General features: G+C 34.1%; 1 protein-coding gene across 12 annotated transcripts in view; it reads left to right on the forward strand.

Annotated features, from left to right (window-relative positions):
* PTPN13 (protein tyrosine phosphatase non-receptor type 13) overlaps positions 1–20,813 on the forward strand; it is a 168,479-nt gene that overhangs the window by 91,994 nt on the left and 55,672 nt on the right. For 10 of the 12 annotated variants that reach the window (XM_039845781.1, XM_039845783.1, XM_039845790.1 and 7 more), the window contains 9 exons: positions 85–178; positions 5,708–5,930; positions 8,587–8,661; positions 8,786–8,960; positions 10,526–10,679; positions 10,955–11,093; positions 11,815–11,967; positions 14,484–14,666; positions 17,425–17,587. In XM_039845781.1, the coding sequence (XP_039701715.1) occupies positions 85–178; positions 5,708–5,930; positions 8,587–8,661; positions 8,786–8,960; positions 10,526–10,679; positions 10,955–11,093; positions 11,815–11,967; positions 14,484–14,666; positions 17,425–17,587 (1,359 nt within the window). The remainder of the gene's footprint in view (positions 1–84; positions 179–5,707; positions 5,931–8,586; positions 8,662–8,785; positions 8,961–10,525; positions 10,680–10,954; positions 11,094–11,814; positions 11,968–14,483; positions 14,667–17,424; positions 17,588–20,813) is intronic. The other 2 variants (XM_039845782.1, XM_039845788.1) reach the window with 1 other exon arrangement.

Raw genomic sequence — 20,813 nt, forward strand, 5'->3', positions numbered from 1 at the left:
TACGTATCTGCTAAATGCTTAAGTTATAAGATTATTTCATATTATTATCATCTGCGCTTTTATTCCTTTTTCTTTCATAATTAGTGAGAAAAAGTGAAGCTTCAAAGAGATTTGAATCCAACAGTGGCCTCCCAGGAGTGGATGAAACTCCAAGTCAAGGCCAGTCACACAGACCAAGGTATGCCATGTGAAAAAATAATAATGATATATTTACAGTGACAGATTTTTTTTAATTAGAATTATGTAGAATTTTTTTAATTATCCTTTTTACTCTGTTTTCTCCATTTTCCTTTTCCTTCCCCTCCTTTTTAAGTTCTTGCAAATTTATTCAATTATGTGAAAGACATTGCAGTAGTTTGAATTTGACTTATTATAATCTTTTAAAATTAGAATAAGCTCTGATTATAGTTTATGTTGAATTTTGAAATTGGGAGTAATATAACTTATTTTATTAAGTAATATAACTTAAATGTACTATAACTTATTAACAGTTAAGACATTCTGAAGGTATGGCATTAAAGATCTATGAGAAGATAGTAAACCTTGATTTCTAAGAAATAAAAATACTTCTTTCAGAAGAAGGCTGAACAGGCTCACCAAGCAGGTTTTCAGTGAGTATTATTTGTTGAATGAATAATGAGTAGGTTACCATTAAGTAACCTATTATATAAAAAGTTAATTATTCACTACATCTTTCCCGATTTAAAAGAGGTTCTCTTATATTTTTTTTATAGCCTAGTTTTGGCTGTGTAGAGTTCATTTTCATACTGAAATATTTAGCTTTCTTACAAGGCGTTAGGTATTATTCTTGAGCCAGGCTTAGGATGGTGGTACTATATAGCTATGTATTGATTTACTTTGTTTAAACTGAAAAGTGTCAAATCAGTAGTGAATATATGGATATGTATCCTTTACATGTGTGCACAGGTCCCTTACATGAACAAAAGCATGTTGTTAATGTTAAGCATAATTTCAAATTTATAATAAGATATTAGAGAACCAGAGGTTGCTTCAGAATATACTCCCAAACTATGGGAATCCTTTTAAATTAGATATCTCGGTTTGTTTAATTCATGTGCCACAAAAAAATACAAAAGATATATAAAAGATATGGAAAAGAATCATTTGGAAATTAACAAAAACTTGCTCCTTAGCTAATTAATTCTGGCAAACACTGTTTTACAGCTGTAAACTTTTAATAGACCAGGTAACTCTAGCCATGTGATTTAAAGCAGAGAATTTATCCAAAGTTTAAACTCCAAGTAATTAAATACATTGCACTGAAATTATCCTCAATGTTCCAATTTTTATTAAATTTATGTCTTTTTCTCTTCTCTCTTTTGCCTTTTAAAATAGTCCATGATATTTTATTTTCTTTGAGGAAAGTCCTAATAAGTATTCAGTTACCTAAAGTAATGTTATATTTGCACAATACCATTGTATATTACTACAAGCCCATTGTGGTAGTAGTAATTGCATTGAACCTATTTTGGTTAATTTTGAACAAAGAGGTATGAGGCAAAGACAGATCTATGCTTGATATTAAACGCAGTTTTCTTAAACAAACAGAAGGGTTTGGAGATGAACAGCAATAAGAAGCAAATATTGAATTACACTAACCTCTGTGTTGAATCGAGGAAGTCACTATATATATAATTTGAGAAAACTTATAAATAGTTTTAGCTTTATCAAAAGTAGGAGTAAAGAAAACAACTGGAAAAATTATTGACATTTTGTTAAAAATGGTTTGATTTTATAGTCAGTTTGTTAGTCATTTAAAAACATTCCTCTAAATAAATCATTTTGTGTCATCAATTTTCTTGATAAGGTACCGCAAAAGTATTGCGATTATGAGATTAAGAAAAAGTATCTTAGTTTTGACTGACTGTTTCCAAGTTTTATTATAGAAAACATTAACAGTACGGCCACCTTAGCTCATCAAATAATGTTTTAGTGATAAATAGTCTTTTATTTCACACTGTAAGAGATAAAAAAATTTAATGTGGTATTTATAGTTATCTGAGTTAGATAAAAAATATAAGAGAAAGAAAAATATTTCAAGAAGTAGATTGTTAGGTTTGTGTGTGTGTTATATTTAATGTAGAGTACTAAACTCTACTTCTAAACTAGTCTCATTTTCTTTTTCTGCCCACAGAAAAACACATTAACTGAAATATAGTCTAAATTCCTTACTCAAGTTCAGAATTTTCTGAATGTGTACTAAAGTTTCTGATAACATCCTTAACATTCTGGTACACAATCAGGAGGTCCTGTTTTGTTCTTTAGGTCACGTATTTGTGAGATCTATAAATAGTGATGCATTTAAACATGTTGCATACTTCTTTATAAAAATTTCCATTCCCTTAAGCTAGAATGAAGTGGAAAAACAGATCCAAACAGTGCTATTGATTTGTATTGCTGGGAGTGGGGGGAGATTAACAGGAAATTATGAGTCAGATGAAGCAGAATGAGTAATTTTTGGATTTTGAACTATCAAAAGTGTCTTTCAGTGATCAAAAAGGATACTCAAAGCTGTTTTCAAAGAGCTTTGCTGAATTTTTTTCTGTGTTAACTTTTGAAGTACAGTTTATACATAGTACAATTCCCATTTCTTTTGTGCCTATCTGCTAGATGAAATAATCTTTTTTAATGACTCAAAACAACCTATTTATTCATTCCTAAATGATTCAGATTTTCTGAGTATTTTGTTTGTTTTTTTGTTTGTTTTTGCCTCTCAAACGTTTCACTCTTTAAAGGAACTTTTACTAGTTATTGTGTTGGGAGAGAGGAAATGATAATCAGTCTTTTTTGCTACCTGTTTGTACCTTTGTTATAAAATAATTTGAACAAGGAGGCTAATGTATTTGGTGAAAATAACAGATGTGAATTAAAATGTATAGATTCAAATTGTTTTTATTATTCTTGACTCCCATTAAGTGAGATTCATGAGCCATAAAATTATATTCATCATTTGCTCAACAAATGATTATTGAGCACCTACCATGTACTGGGTACTTTTAGATACTGGAGATAGAGTCATGAACAAGACAAAAAAAAACATCCCTCAAGGGTCTTTCTAGGGCCGAGAGATTGACAATAAACCATTAAAAAACAAGTAGATAATACACCATCAGATAGTGAAAAATAAAGTAGGTTAAAGGGATAGAGAGCACAGGGATATGATGTCCAAGTTCTGTTTTACATAGGTAGGATGATCAGAGAAAGCCTCTCCGAAGGGGTGATATTTGAACAGAAAACCGTTTGAAGTGGAGAGTGAACCATGTAGGTTATCAGGAGAAAGAGAGTTCCAGACAAAGGGAACAGACAGAGCAGAGGCCCTGAGATATGCATGTTAGAGAAATAGCAAGCAGGGCAATGTAGCTGCAGCAGAATGAGTGAAAGGCAGCGTGGATGGTAACCAGGACCCAAATCATGTCAGACCACAGAAGCTAATGTGAGCACTCTGGATGTGATTCTAAGTATAATGAGAAGCCATTGGATGGTTGAAAGCATAGAAAGCCAGGATCTAAATTACATTTAATGGGTTTAAACAGATTTGTTCTCTGAAGAACAGATTAGGGGTAAAAAAACAGAAGGCAATTACAGCGTTGTGTTTGAGATAAATACAGCGCTGGTTGTTGGTAATAGAGAAGAATCAGATATAGACATCTTTAAGATTGTGCCTTCAGGATTTGCTGCTCAATTGGACGTGGAATTTGCAAGAAAGAGCAATCAAGAATGACTCCAAATTGCTTACTAAGCAACCAGGGAATTATTGAGAGAAGGTTGGACATGGGGAAAAAGAATCAAGAATTTTGTTTTAGGCTAAAAATGTGTATTAACATCCAAGAACACTCACTTATGCAGGTAAATAGAATTAGAATTCAGGAGAGAGATGAGTTATAAGAACATACAAAATAAGTAAGATGATGTGACTAGATGAGATCGTGTAGGTATGAAGTGTATATAGAGACTAGAAAAATCTGGAGTCTGACCACTGTTGTAGTCTAATATTAAAAGATTAGAAATAAAGGAGGATCCGACAAAAGAGACAAAGAAGGAGGAGCCAGTGAAGTAGAAGGAAAATAAAGAGCATGATTTCCCAGAATTCAAATGTTTCAAGAAGAGTGAGCATTGAGCAACTTTGTCATATGGTGCTTAGAGGTCACGTAAAATAAAAATCGAGAATTATCCTTAGGCTTTGATAACCTAGAAGTCAGTCATTTGGCTTTCATAACAAAGAGATGAGTTATTTTAGAGGTCAGTCATTTTTGTGACCAGTTTTGGTGAACTAATATGGACCAAAGCCATTGGTGAGAGTCCAAGAGATTGAGAGATGAAATAGAGATAAAATTCAAAACCTATTTTGAAAAGGTTTACTCTAAATGACAGCAGAAAAATAGGATAGAGTCTAAAAGAGAATGTGGAACCAATGGAGGATATTTCATTCTGAGTAGGAAATAGCGTGTTCGTATGCTAATGGGAATGACCTAGTCTATACAAGATTATGGATGCATGCAAGAGGATAATTGTAGGAGCAAAGTCTTTGCGTAGGCAGGAGAGGTGGAATCCCAATCACAGAAGAGGTCTGGGGCCCATGTAAGTGTGTGGGAGATCCATCCATTGTAACAGAAGAGAAGGCAGAACATATGGATATAGATTCAGAAAGTTTGGTGGTAGAAGGATGAGGAAGTTATTTCCTGATTGCTTCTTTTTTCACCAAGAAAACAGAGGGAAAGTTATCAGTTAAGAGATAAAGAGGAAGAGAGTATTGAAAAGAGAAGAAAGAAGATATAAAATTGTTCTCTAAGAGAATAGTCACCAGGCAATGCTGAGCCCCAGTCAGGTCAGTCAGCTTGGTTCTGCAGTTTCATGAGAGTTGAGGTTATATGCAAAGGAGTGATGTTAGTGATGGGCCTTAGATTTCAAACAATGTAAGGGCCAGGGAGAAAGTGGTAGAGTCAATGGATTAAAATTCTTGAGTCGATGAATTCTTTGAAGAAGAGTATTAGAGGAAATTAGCTATAAAAAAAAAAAGGAGATTATATTGAAAAGGTATTAGAGGGTAGAAACAGGAAATTTTAGAGGTGGTCATTGTTAATAGCCTGTGGCGTGACCATGGGAGTAGATTGTTGACTGAAGTGGAGGAGGCCAGAGGGCTGTATGACAGAAGTAGTGGTGAAGCAAAATCTTTAATAACTAAGGGGGAGTCAGGCACTTAAATCTTTAATAACTAAGGGGGAGTCGACCAATAGAACAATAAACGTCTAGAGCAAAGCAGAGTAGTGGATGCTACGATTTCATAGCATGTACTTCATGGAGGCTGGGGGCTATTGGAGGAGAGGTCGACAATCATCTGGAAGCTGGAATAAGAATTAAAGGGAATCTCTATCCCATCTCCAGGCCCAGTGATTCCAGACAAATAAAATAGCCCCAGTCTGAGAGAACTGCAGGGAGGCAGTTTTCAGAGACTGCTGACTGCTCAGAGAAGAGGTGGAGGATATAGATCTACCCACTGAAAATGGGATAGCGAACTATATTAATACATCAGAAGTAGAACTAAAACGTTACTGCAAGGGTTCTTCTGAGATGAAAAAAATATATGTGTTTAAATTCTCGCTTCCTTACTTAACATTTTTTTTTCTTGATTAGACTTAAAATAATTGTTTTCTTTCCAACCCTTACTTTTCTCCTCTTTTCTATATAGCAGACAATATGAAACACCCCTTGAAGGCAACTTAGTTAATCAGGAGATCATGCTAAAACGGCAAGAAGAAGAAATGATGCAGCTCCAAGCCCGAATGGCCCTTAGACAGTCTCGGTTGAGCCTGTATCCGGGAGATACAATCAAAGCTTCCATGCTTGACATCACCAGGGATCCATTAAGAGAAATGGCCCTAGAAACAGCCATGACACAAAGAAAGCTGAGGGTAAGTTGATTCTCAGCTTATTGCATTCAAACTTAGTATCTCAGGGAAATGTTATGCAAAGTACTTTTAAAAATTCTATAGGTATCCTAAAGTTGCTTGCAGATGAAACTGAAATCTTGTATTAGTTTCCATAGGTGTTAAATATCTCGTTGGTTGATACTAAAATAAATATTTAGCTTTTTTCATGATTTCATTTTTAAAATAACATTAGATGGGTTTAGAATATCTTAACTGTATATTTTCCAAGTATATGCATGATCCTTAAAGTCAGCTGGCTTTTTTCAACATTACAGGGGATATTTCTTAATATTAAGAAATTTATTATCCCACAAACCAAGATCAGAAATAAATGTTCAAGGTTGGTTCAGAAGCTCAAGAATGTTATCAAGTTCATTCCGTCTTTCTGCCCTGCCATTTTTAGAATTTTGACAGTAATTTACTTTATAGTCAAAAGATGACCATATTAGCTCCGAACATCATATCCTTATATTACAGTATCAAAACACAAGAAGGAACAAATCTGCATCTTATATCTGTGGGAGATTTTTTTATGTGTTTAGTTGGTTTGTTTTTGTTATAATTTATGTCATATATTTTTATAAATATAAGCTCAAAATGAACGGTCTTTTCTCGTGTAAAATATCTTAAACATTTTACAACTTCTATAATATTATTATTAAGGGCTGTAAAGTACTCCATTTGTGAATTTACCATGTGCTATAATTTCTTTAATCAGTTTCCAATAATTAGATGTTTAAAATTCTTCTAATTTTTTTTGTTGTTGCTACTGCAAGCAATGCTCTGATGAACATCCCTGTAGCTAAATCTTTCCAGATAGATAACTTCCTCCAAGTGATAGCCAAGTCAAAGGCAAACACATTTTAAGACATTTGATACATATTATCAAATTGCCCTTAGAAAAGTTTGTACCAGTTTATGCCTTTATGATCATGCCTGTTTCACCGTTCTTGCCAACTCTAGATATTATCATTCTTTTTTTTATCATCACCAATATGGTAGGCAAGACAGTGTCTCGTTTTTATTATTACTTTACAAATAATTATTCAAAAGCAAAATATATATTAGTAAAGTAATAAAGTCTAGATTGAATTTTTTTCTAGTTTTGTACTGAGGAAGTAAATTACCGTATTCTGTTTTGGTGTTTGTTGCTTGTTTTAAAGAATTATCTTAAAAGCATATTTGTATGCATGCCCTGAAGTTGGTAGACTTCAAATTTCTCTTATAATTTGCTAAGGAAAAGAAATGGTATTGGGTGGTGAAAATTTCGTTGAACTACAAATCAGAAGACTTGAAAAGAGCAGGAAGGATATGTTTTTGAGGCTGAAAAGAGTACTAGTATTAGGAGGAAGTTTCACCATTGAATTAATGTTTTTCCCCCCAAATATAAGTTTTTTAGTTAATTTTTTTCCCGTATTTCTTTTGGTGCAGACAGATTTTAACTTGTTCATACCCTGTTGCCTTACTCAATCTATATTAGATTCTGTTTTCCATGGCAGACCATTTTCATTTTTTTACCCTATTTCTATTCTCCTTTAAAATGTGTCTATTGGTTCGTCAAGTATTAACAAACCCTTAATGTTAAACTTTTACTTAAATGGTGTCTGTCACATGCTCCACACTGTTGTTGGATAGAATTCCCACACCAAGCAACCAAATGAGCTGTGTACAATTAAATGTGAAGAGGAAACTAACAAAAGCAAAAATTCCATAACCTCTGTTAGTTCAAACACATGCACGTGCACACACACATCACCTGCCTCTGGCCTCAAGACTAGCCCTACTTTCATTCTACCTTTTTCCCATGTGGATATTATCTTCCATTCTATTCTGATCCTGCTGCCACCTGGAGTCTGACTTGTTTTAAGTTATCTACTTAAACAGTTCTCTCTCTTGACAGAAACCTCTGGATATACAAGAGGTCAAGGGAAAGAGTAAATTGAGAAGCAGTAAATATGGTGTGTGGACTCCACTTTCCCCACTCCTGAGTCCCCCTGGCTCCTAAGATAATATTTTCTTATTTGAGGCAGCAGTGGTGGGCAGAGACTGTGATACTTTACACTATCCCTAGTCGATACCATTTAGAACAAAAGAATACAGTGTCACAGGGTTTCAAGAACATGATTACAAATGGAGATGTATATTTTGTTCTTTGACTGTGTGTTGTGTTAGGACAAATTGAATATCACTCTCGAAAACGAGATTCTGTTCAATCAGCAGTATTAAACCAAATCCTTACGTGAACTCGATAACTCTATATCATTTCAACAATTAAGCCTACTATTGGTTTTTTTGTTTTTTTGTTTTTTTGAGAGTCTGAGTCCATCTGGAGGCCAAAAAATGAAAAACTTGTAAAACAGTGTAAAGCAAGCCTTTATATTTGATATCACTGGTAGAAAACAAAGCTGAGAAGAAACTTCTGTTCTCACTTAATGTAAGGCACATTCCGTTTCTGTTCTTGGTAAATCCCACTGTACTTCTTTACTGAAAGTTTGTTTCAAGTCAAAGTTTCTTCATTTGTTTCAGTTCTAATCAAGTTGGCTTTACATGTAGTTTATTGTTATTACATCATTTTCCTTCAAAGGAAAGAACCAGAATAAATAGTAAAAGCTATTAATTCTACTTATGTGATTTGCAGAATTTCTTTGGCCCCGAGTTTGTGAAGATGACAGTTGAACCATTTATATCTTTAGATCTGCCACGGTCTATCCTTGTAAGTAATAAAACCAGTTTGTGTCACTATTAGGAAATAATTTCAGTCATGATATTTTTTTAAAAACAGTTGAAATTCTTATAAAGTTTACTTTAATAGATGCCATTATTTTTTTCAATTGTAGACCAAGAAAGGGAAGAATGAGGATAATCGAAGAAAAGTAAACATAATGCTTCTGAATGGGCAAAGACTGGAACTGACTTGTGATACCAAAACTATATGTAAAGACGCGTTCGATATGGTTGTGGCCCATATTGGCTTAGTGGAACATCATTTGTTTGCTTTAGCTACCCTCAAAGGTACCAAGACATTTTAAGTGCAGGGTACAGCATGGGAACTTGATAATAAGTTGACTTTCTGTACCTGTTATGCCCAGCCTCGTTCTGAGAACTAGTAACTACATTATCATCCAGCATGGAGAAGTAGGAGTTGGAAACTCCCTTCCTTATTCTAACTGATTGTGTTGTTTTAACAGCTGTGTCTTTTTGCATCTTCTGCACCTGGCCATAAAGATTTTTCTTTGGCTTTGGCTATATAAAGATAGATTTTTAATTATTATTATTTTGGGGACCATTATGTATGTCAGTTGCCTACATGTGTACTCTAGAAATTAGTATGCTGTTAATATCAATTTGAATATATAGCAGGACCTTATTTCTGAATCTTCAACTTCTTTAGCCTACTATTCTAAAAATATACAGTGTCTTTTTTACATGTTGTCAGTTGATGACTGAAAATAAGTCATTTCACATGTTTTTAAGCATTACGTCCACTGAACTCTGTGACTTTCACAGCCACGGTGATTTAGAGCATGGCTTCAGTAGAAGCCGCTCCTATTTATCAATTAGAGTTGCCATGTCAATAAGAAACCTTTTGGAATTAAGCATTAGAAGACCTTTCTTTAATAAATCATTATATTTATAAACTATTCTTCAATATTTCAGATTCCTGTTTACCTCAAAATATAACTTAGAAATCTTCCACAATAAAGTACCATAAATTATAATTGAAGGATCAAATCATCCTGAAACCCTATATGATCAGGATAATGTCTTCTTTATCATAAGGGAAAAATTTTCTTCAATTCAGTTTATTGAATTCTTGTTCTTTAAAAACAAATAATTCATTTTCTAGAGTCATCCAATAAATATTCAGGTAATGCCTACTGATGTCACTTTACTAATTACAATTTTAGACTAAACCAGTAATAGTATCTATATGAAGATATTCAATTAAACAGAATTTCTATTTATAATATACCTTATTTCTTAAACATTTTGGTTAAGTCTAATTTTATTCAATAATCTTTTATTTTGAGACAGTCAATAATATTTAAACGATATTAAAAAATAAAATTAAAAATAAAAATAAAATTATGACTTGTTCCTCCTAGATTTCAGCTGGTGAGTCAATAATAATAAATAATAGCTAATATTTATTGAATGCTTTCCATGTGTCATATACTTTACTAAATATTTTATACCCGTCGTGTCATTTGAGCCCTACACCAACCTTATAAATCAGGAATTGCAGAAATCAGCAATATCCTCATTTTACAGACTGGAAAATTAATGTCTATAAAGGTAAAATTTATTCGGTGTCACCCAGGTAGTAAATGGTGTGTCCAGGAGTTGATTCCAAGTCTGTCAGTCTTCAGAGCCCTCATTCTTAAAAGGCCAGGCCATATTGCCTCCCATCCATATGCAGTGCCTCAGAGCTCCCTGCCATACTCGTTAACAACCTTGTTGTATTCTCATGTGAAACTAAATTCTGCAAGTCTCATCCCCCCCCAAAATGAAGAAATTAGAAAAAAATATTAAAGTTTTTTTTTATTTTATTTGAATGTTTTTTCATTCTGTTTTAGATAATGAATATTTTTTTGTTGATCCTGATTTGAAATTAACCAAAGTGGCCCCAGAGGGATGGAAAGAGGAACCAAAGAAAAAGAACAAAGCCACTGTTAATTTTACTTTGTTTTTCCGAATTAAATTTTTCATGGATGATGTTAGTCTAATACAGTGAGTACACAAGAGTTTCTATTTTTCTCTTTTTGGCCTCTGGTCTTTTGTTTACTGATAGTGCATTATTTAATTCCGATTAATATTAATGTCTTCTGTATCATAAAAGAAATATTTCATTCGATAAAGTTTATTAAACTTTTGTGCCTTAGAAACTTAATAATAAGCTTAATAATAAAGCATCTTGGAAACTAAACTTATATGCCAATAATAAAAATCGCCCCAACATCCAAGTCAAAAACATAGAGGTTTTGCGTGTGTATTTATTTTTCCAGACATGCTCTGACCGGTCATCAGTATTATCTTCAGCTGCGAAAAGATATCTTGGAGGAGAGGATGCACTGTGATGATGAGACTTCTTTGTTGCTAGCATCCTTGGCTCTCCAGGCAGAGTATGGAGATTATCAACCTGAGGTTGTACTTATTTTTTTCTCCAGGACCATTTTTGCGCTGTTCTTATCTTGAGAATAATTAAAGACTAAACTTGGTGGAGGTGTTTGCTGCTTGGATCTGGAGATTTTTGAGGCTAGTTTGGTGCCTCAGAATGGCCAAATTCCCTATGTACATTGGTTATATAAAATCATTCTGTGTGGGATTTCTTTTCTTCTTCTTCATCTTTTTTTTTTTTTCTTTAAATTATCCTGTTTCAGAGTTTGGGAATATCTAGCCTTCACCCTTCCTTCTCCCAATTTCTAACTAGTAGATACTAGACACGGGATTACCAGCCAAATCTGGATCAATCTGGTTCTACTTTTCACATGGACCCTTGCAATGATGGGCTGAGAATCTAGCAGAGTTCACAGTATGGAGAGCAATGTTAAAGGCCGACTATTTGTGAATATAAGTGGATCTAAGAGGAAGCAAAGAACAGGAGACTGTACCACTCAAGCAGCATCCTTCACAACATTAACCCTTAACTATAGTGACTTTTGGACTTTAGTTGTCAGTCTCTCCTTAAGCTTGCCAGTTTAGTTATTCTGTCTCACTGAATGAAAGAGAAAGGCTGATGCATTTCCTCTAAAATTCACTCCTCAGAAAAGTATAAACAGAAGTAGTTTACTTCTTGGTCGAAGCAAGAATTTTAAGATAAGAAGAAGGCAAACAGAATTGCTTACAAAAACATTCTCCTTTCTAGGTTCACGGTGTGTCTTATTTTAGACTGGAGCATTATTTGCCTCCCAGAGTGATGGAGAAACTTGATTTATCATATATTAAAGAAGAGTTACCCAAATTGCATAATACCTATGTGGGAGCTTCTGAAAAAGAGACAGAGTTAGAATTTTTAAAGGTAAGCATTGCAAGATTACAAATGATAAACTTAAATATTTTTCAAAGCAAGGAAGAAGTGTTGGAGGGCATATATCTAAAAGATCAAATGTCAATAACTGATACTATGCATTATCTCATCTCATTTATTCCTGACTAAAACCATGGTACTTTACTTCTCATTTTGTAAAAGAGAGAATTGAGGCTCAACGAGGAAATGTAATGTTCCCAAAGTCAACAACTGTTATGTGGGGCAAAGTATGATTTGGACCCATATCTATCTGGCTATGATGCTTTTATCCCATTCCAAATCACGATCATTATAAAGAAGAAACAATTGAATTTCATGGCTGGCTGGGTAGGAGAGGCAAGTTCATACTGACACTAGAATTGTTTTGCTTCATTTTTTTCTTAAAACCCTTAAAATTCAATTATTTCTCCTAAAAATGGTCTTTCTACTAAAGCCAACTAATTCACATAGAGAAAGAAGATCAGAAAATTTTGTTTATGGTTCAGTTCTGCCACCAGTTTCCTATGAGACCTTAGATAAATAGAAACAGAATTACACCACCTCGAATCTAGGATTCATGGTAAGAAAGGCAAGGTGGTTTGTTTTAACATGAGTCTGCATTTAAAGATGTTCAATTATATACTTATGTTTTTCCTCAGTTATTACATGTTTATACTTGTAAGAGGTAAATATCAAGTTATGTTATATTTTCCTTAGTAAAGATAGAAAACAGATTAGCACAGAGAACCGTATTTTCAAAGGGATTTGCAGTCAGGCAGTCTTGCATTTCAATTCTTATTTCAACCACCTAGGCAAACTTGGACTTAACCTTTCTAAGTTTCAGTTTTCCGCCTATAAATAGCATGCTTAATGCACAGTAGGTTGCCCTACTTCCTCTAGTAATATATCCCGTTACTTCTTTTTTCTTTAATTGAGTGTCTTTCTTCTAACCTAAGAAGTTTTTATTAATACATCCTTCTAAGCTTACTCTTCTGTTATATATCGAATTGCCTTTGAAAAACTTTTATATCTTTCTGTAAATATGCTTTATTAACGTATAATTGACAAGCAATACAATTTATCATTTTTTAAGTGTTCAATTCAATGAGTATTGAAAAATATATTCAATTAAGCAACCACCTGTACAATCATGATAAAGAATAAGGGTTAGCAAACTGCAGCTTGAGTATGTTGTAAAGTTCTATTGGAAACTGGCCATGCTCATTTGTTTCCATCTTGTCTATATCTGTTTTTATACTACAACAGCCAAGTTAAATAGTTAAAACAGAGATCATATGACCCACAAAGACTAAAATATTTACTCTCCGGCCCTTTAAAGAAAGTTTGCCAACCCATGAGATAGCATTCTAACATCAAAAATTTCCTCATATCCTTTTGCAGTAAACTCCCTCCCACGACCCCTAGTCCCTGGCAACTACTGATCTGCATTCTGTCACTGTAGGTTTTTCGTTCTTAGAATTTCATATAAAGATCATATATTATGCAGTCTTCTGTGTCTGATTCTCTTCACTTTGAATTTTGAGATTCATCCATGGTGTGGTATATATCGGTAGTTTCTTTTTCATGGCTGAGTAGTTTTCCTTTGTACAAATACACAGTGATTTATTTTTTCATTATTCGATAGATATAAAGCTGCTATAAATATTCCAATACACACTTTTGTATAAACATATGGCTTTTATTTTTCTTTAGTAAATACCTAGCAGTAGGGTTGCTGGGATCTATGATAAATTTATGATTAAATTTACAAGAAACTGCCAAATTGTTCCAAAGTGGTTGTACAATATTACAATATATGAGATTTCCAGTTGCTCCACATCCTCAACAACACTTGCTATGTTCAGTCATTTTCACTTTATCTATTGAAATAGGTAAGTCGTGGTATATCATCGTGGTTTTAGTTTGTATTTCCTCTTTATGTTGAGTATCTCTTTATGTGTTTATATATCCCGTTTATATATCTTCTTTGTTGAAGTGTGTGATAAAATCTTGTGCCCATACTTGTGTCTGATTCTGTGTCTCCTTACTGTTGAGAAGTATATGTTTTTTATCCATTCTGGATATGGTTCCTTTCGCAGATATATAATTTATATATATTTTCTCCCAGTCTGTGTCTTACCTTTACATTATTGACTTTTGAAGTGCAAAAATTTCTAATGTTAATGAAGTTTCAATTACCAATTTTTTATTTTATGCTTCATGTTTTTTATGTCCCATCTAAGAAATCTTTGTCTAATCCACGATCACAAAGTTACTCTAAGTTACACAGTTTTAACTCTGATATTTAGGTCAGTGATTCATTTGGGTTTTTTGTTTGTTTGTTTGTTTGTTTGTTTTTTCACATATTGGGTGAAACAAGAGTTGAGATTCATTTTCTTGACCTGCAAATATCCAATCGTTCTAGCAACATTTGTCGAAAGACTATCTTTTCCATATTAAACTATGTTGGTACAATTTCCATGTCTTTATGTTGCTTTTTACCAAGGTGTATGGTATTGCTCCAATAGGTCTGCCAAAGGCTGACAGAATATGGAGTTCATTTTCACCGGGTGCACCCTGAGAAAAAGTCGCAAACTGGAATATTACTTGGAGTCTGTTCTAAAGGTGTCCTTGTGTTTGAGGTTCACAATGGAGTCCGCACACTGGTCCTTCGCTTTCCATGGAGGGAAACCAAGAAGATTTCTTTTTCGGTATGTCCATTTTAACCCCTTTTGATTATATTTTAAAATGGGTGTTGTCAATTTTAAATGAAGCATATTAACTCACTTTCCTTAAGTAAACTTTAGACCCTATCATTCAGTGGGGCTAGCATGTCTTCATACTATTTCATTCTTTCTTAGCTGTAGAGAGTATTATTGAGGTTTTATTTGCATTTGGTTCTCTCAGGAGGTGATTTTTGAAAGAATATTATACATTCCTAGCTGGTTACATGCTCAGTTAACTTTAGTTAAATTACAACCAAGTTTACTTCCCTGTTAATTCAGAACTTATTCAAGGGTACTAACTCTTCACCTGGAGAAACCCCTCTAGTGTATTTAAGACAAATAATTATCTTAACCCCAGTGAACTTTGTCTTGCTCAATAATAGGCCTCTCACAGCAACTGTATTTGAAGCTCAGTGGTCCAGAGATTTACCAGATTTTATGAACTAGTCCTAGAACTTTCTGCAGTTTTAAGTTTTAGTGTATACTCTCTATGGACATAAAGTAAGAGAAGTGATTTTTAGAAAATCATGTGTAGAAAAGGTAGTGAGCTATAAAGGCCTATTTTGATTCTGGACATAGCTGGAATAATTAACATTGAAATACAATTAGCAAATCCCAGAGGTGAATTGAAAATACGTTCGCGTATTTGTTTTCCTAATGGTATTTAGGGACTATTGACATCTTTAGGTTATATATTTGGGCTGAAATGTGGTCTCACCAGAACAACATTTATAAGGATATCAATATCAAGGTCCCAGCTGACTGGATAATCTTCAACCTCAAGACTTTTGAAATCAGCTCTAGACCTAACGATTAGTTGGTGGGTGGGTTTCCTGTGAAACTCAGTTAGCCACTAAGATTACCAGATAATAACATGTTCTCTAAGGAAAGCCCAGACCATCCTCATCTTTCCAAGACTGTCAAGACCAAGAACTTACCTGGATTTAATTTACCTTCCCCAGTAGAAATGTTAGCAGAGCAAGTATCTGGAGGAAACCTTAGGTTAATGAAATGCAGATCTAATTTGGACCACTTTTGAAAGGCGACAAATCAAATAATCATCCAGCATTCAGTTCTCTGTCGTTTGCCAAGCTTTCACACCAGCCCTAACATATATAGCACTAGCTGTGATTAGCTCATTTTTAAAGATCTGTAGTAATAGAGAATAGACCACATTCCCATGCAAACTGTTCTTATGTTTAACTTGTTTATTCAAAGTGCTTTCTCTAACACAGAGCTTTCTTTTTTAAACCCTCTGTTTTTTTTCCATTAGCCCCTGAGGGGATGGAAACGCCATCCTTTGCCCTTCTCATCTCTCACAACTGAATTCCTCTGGGCACATTTCTTGTTCAGTCCACCAGTTAACACTTAGAGAGAATCCATTACTCTTATAATCTGTTTCAAACCTGTGCAGCTTGATAGCTGTGGAGGTCAACATCCTTGGGAATTTCTTGACAATGGTTAAGTGGTATGTTTCCTAAAATTTTACTAGTTAGAATTTCCTAACTACATGAGGAGTTACTAAATATGCTACTGATAGTAAAGATACTAGTTTGGTGCTACTATAACTTTAAACTTCTCTCTCACATACTTGCTGGTGAACTTTTCAACAGAAAGAACAGGGTCCCAGAGATTTCATTGGCAACAACATCTTATTTTGTTTTTATTGCACTGATTGAATATTTTTATAGCTGGACTCTATTTATGGCAAATGGTACTGGTTTTCTATTTACAGTTGTGATATAACATTTCTTTAAGTGAATTTATGTAAGAAAGCCAATTAAAAAATTTATAAATATAGAAGACTAGAAATTATGAAGATGGCACCTGCATGAATGAAGTTTGAGTACTACTCTTATTGTATCTTTCATGAGTCTACCAATTTTAACTTTTCATGCTTATTTCTGCATTTGAAGTAAAGACAAGAGACATGAAGTAGAGAGAATAATTTGCTCAGTAGAAGCCAGGAGCTGGAGTGGACTCTAACTGGACTTCAGCAGTTCTCCAGAGACACTAGTCTTAGATCAGCATGTTGAATACTAGCCTTTTAAGGAATACAGATCACCTGCAAGCTCACCACATAGGTCGCAACATTTTGGGACGCCCTCTTACATAAGAGACATTCAGTTTTCAAGAAACATCAGGGAGATGAGACTGATTTGTGGTTCTCCTCCTTTCCCTGAATTTGGCAAGTATCACTGTCTCTAAATATTGATGTGTTCATCTTTCAGTCCAGCAGTTACATTATCCATTGCCTCTCCATTTCCACATTTTCTTTTAACTTCCCACAACTTCCATCCCAGTCTTCATGCCGCCAAGAGTCTTCTTAATAGAATCACAGCTCTTATTATATATTAATAAATAAACTTTTCTTGAATTTCATTTTCTGTACCTGAGGAAAGAAATCTTATAATTTCTTTTGCAAATAGTTTTGGTGTTTGTAAACATTGCAATTTACAAACATATCAAAAATATTAATCTCATTAAAAGAACTATGTTTGCCTTGCTGATGATGGCTGGTATACAGCCTGGTTTAGGTTATAATTTCTGAAAGTGGCCAATGATGTTAATTTCATTTATGTTTTTCTATATATATATTAAATGTAGGTCAAGGAATAGTTATGCCTAATAATGCGAAATAAAAATAATATTTACTTATTAATTACTGTTTATAGAATTTGGTCATGTAATAAAAGTAATAGAAAAATATCCTAATTATTCATACCCCTGATTAATATTGTAGAAAAAGAAAATCACATTGCAGAATACATCAGATGGAATAAAACATGCCTTCCAGACAGAAAACAGTAAAGTATGCCAGTACCTGCTGCACCTCTGCTCCTCCCAGCATAAGTTCCAGCTGCAGATGAGAGCAAGACAGAGCAACCAAGATGCCCAGGATATTGGTAAGGAAAAGCAAACTATAGCAGATGACTCCAGGGTCTATGCATGGTTTCTGCCACAAATTTTAAGAGCTTCTATATTTAGGATGAAAATCATAAGATATATAGATATTAAAGGACTAAGTCAAAGTTTATAAAAGGTGTCACAGATGAAGCTGAGACTTCAACTTCGTGTTCATTTTAAAAACAGCTCCCCAGATTAGTCAGGGAATACCTGTTGAAAAGTCTATTTTGTGCTTATCATTAGGCTAGCTGATGTCCAATATTATAAAAAGTTTGGTCATATTTTCTAACCATAGTAAACTAACACACTTGAGAAGGTAAAACCAATAGACATGAAACAATAAAACACAACAGAGGGTCAAAGTTTTAATAACAGATTATATCTCACAGACTGTGATCTGCACAAGAAGCAGAGGGGGATCAGAGGCTAGAGTACTTGAATGATGGCACTTGAACTGGAATTTGAGGGACAAAAATAATTAAGTAGTTTGAAGATAAATGGAAAGGCTTTTCAGGTGAGAGAAAGAGTATGGGAAACAAGGCAGGGGCAGGAATAGTATGCACCCAGCACGGTGAGGTTACATGCCATAGCAAGTTTTAGTGGTGGCGATTTCCCCACCTGTTCATTTTCCTTGGGCACATCCCTGTTCTGAAACTGAGTTAAATAACCACGGTACCCAATGTAAATGGTTAGGAGAGTGCTTTCAGTTCCTTTTGAAAAGGCGCCAACAGAAGAAACTCATTCGGCTCTGAAAAAATATCTCAATCAGAACTGAAATATTTAAAAGTTACTCTGAAAGACCGGACCATGTATAAAGATTAAAGTTATACAGAATCTGATTCTGCATAGTAAATTCTTATAGACCTCAGTGAAACACTCTAAAGAAATTTGGTTTAAAAATTTAATATACTGATGACCTTGGGCAACAGAGCTCTGTGAATTCTCTATCCAAACTTCCTCACACGCTGAAATCTTATGAAAATGTATTCCCCGTAGGATCAGAATGGGGTGATGGCAACCTATGAATAGATGTTTCTCAGTCTTCAAAAATCAAAACGGTAGGGGCTGTATGCTTATTAAAATTGAAGATTCCAAAAACTTACCTGAAACTTGATGAATCCCAATGTTTGGGCATTGGGTCCCCGGAATGTGCATTTTAACAGGCTTTCCTCAGTCATGATGTTTATGCATGCTAAAATATGATAACTACTTCTATAAAGTAATCTTATTATTCCTTTTCTTTCTCTGCTTTGCTCTGCTAAAAATATTTGTCTGCTCTCACATATTTTCAAAGTATAGTGAAATATCAAACTTTTAGAGCTATCAGTATTCCTATTTGGACTAATATTCTGTTTGATACACACCAGAATTAACAACTGAAGGTTACATCATTATGGAGATTGCACAGTGCACTATAGTGAAAAGAGTCAGAAAACAAAACTGTGAGGACAGCCTAACATCCTCAACATACCTTACACTGAAGAACAATATAGTGTGGTAGTTAAGAGCGTGAACTGTAGAGCCAGACTTACAGTGGTCAAACCTGGCTCTTACAAGCTCTGAAACTGTGGGCAGGCTACTTAAATTCTCTGTATTAGTTCCCCATCTGTAAAATGATAATCATAATGATGGCATGTACATTACAAGGTTGTTTTGAATATGGAATAAGTTCACACATTAAAGCACTTTCAAAGTGCCTGACATAGCATAAGTGTTGAATAAATATTCATTATTATCATCGCTGCCATCAATATTATTTTAGCACTACTATCACCTGTAGTAGCAGCAGTAGTAGTAGTGGAATGACCTTAGGAAAATAAATGACTTTTTGGAATGTGATTTTCTTCATCCATGGAATGAGAATGCTCTCTGTGTTCCACAGGTTTGCCCATGGGAATACATCAGCTCTGTATCCTAAACTCATATGTGAAAGCGTTTTAAGATGGCATTATCTACATTTTCCCCCAGATTTTGTTAAACCATCAAAGGAATTATTTTCTGTTTAGAATCGGCTTAGAAATAACTGCCTGCCTACTTAATTATCTATACTAGACAAGTGAAGATAACTGATGTTATCTATAGGATGTTGAGGAGCTAACAAGCGTGTGTTACTTCTTTACAGTCACAGAATGTTGGTGCTGGAAAGAACCTTAGAGGCCAATATGTCTAATTTTTTTCTGATGAGGAAACAGGTTCAGAGCAGATAGTGTCTCACCTAACCTTAGAGTTAGAGGTCAAACCAGGCTGGAACCCTGATTTCTTTAGTCCTTAACCAATATTCTATTTGACGAGTTTCCAAAACACTAATTTGCATGGAATTAAATTAAGATTAATAATTACTTATTGAGCACTAACTACTTGTAAGACACCATGCTAGGTGATGTGGAATAACAAAAATAAATGTAGTCCCTCTTCTCAAAAGAACGTACTATTACAACATAAGGAATTACAATATAAGAGCATACAATATAAGAAATTACAGACCAGTACAAGGGACTGAACAATAGCACAAGCAGAGAATGGGGAGTGTGGAGGGCAGACTGTATAGAGCTCGCAAGCCTTTGAGTTCAAATTTAAAACAGTTCTATTAGGGTGTAGGCTCGTTCTCATGTTTTTGATTTTGGTTTTTTTTTTTGCATCCTGGCTGTCTGTGTTGGAGTCCTTTCTGAAGGCAGCAGGCCAGGCCAGGTAACTTGAGGGTTTATGATCTCATCCCATGAATATAGGCAGTATTTTGAGTCCTACCCAGGAATAAACTATGAATGTATTTGAATAGCATAATCTTTGATATTTACAAAATAGATCCATCCTAAATTGAACTGGCTGTCCCTATTCTTGCCAAAGTTCGGTCTACATTTTCCTTATGGTTGAAGAATATATTGGGTATAAAGGTATTTCCCGGTAATTGAATCTGTATAAGACTGTTTTTGCATCTTTGATTAACATCTGAAAATAGAAATAATGTTATCTGCTTTAATAAAAACTCTGTACTTTAGGCTAAAGATCATTCTGGGGATTTTTAAACCGAAGTCTTTTTATTATTCTTATTATTGTGTTTGAACTTGGTGTCCACTTCTACTTCAGAAAAAGAAACTTAAATTTTCCTGGCAACAATGAAACATGTTTATTTAAACTTCATCCCATTGTATGAATATTAAAAAAAACTTCAGTGTTCTATCTTCTACACCTGAGATGAAATCTTGATTATTAATCTTCCTAAGAATT

Source organism: Pteropus medius, unplaced genomic scaffold (genome assembly GCF_902729225.1).
Source record: "Pteropus medius unplaced genomic scaffold, Ma_sr-lr_union100, whole genome shotgun sequence".
Classification (NCBI taxonomy): domain Eukaryota; kingdom Metazoa; phylum Chordata; class Mammalia; order Chiroptera; family Pteropodidae; genus Pteropus; species Pteropus medius.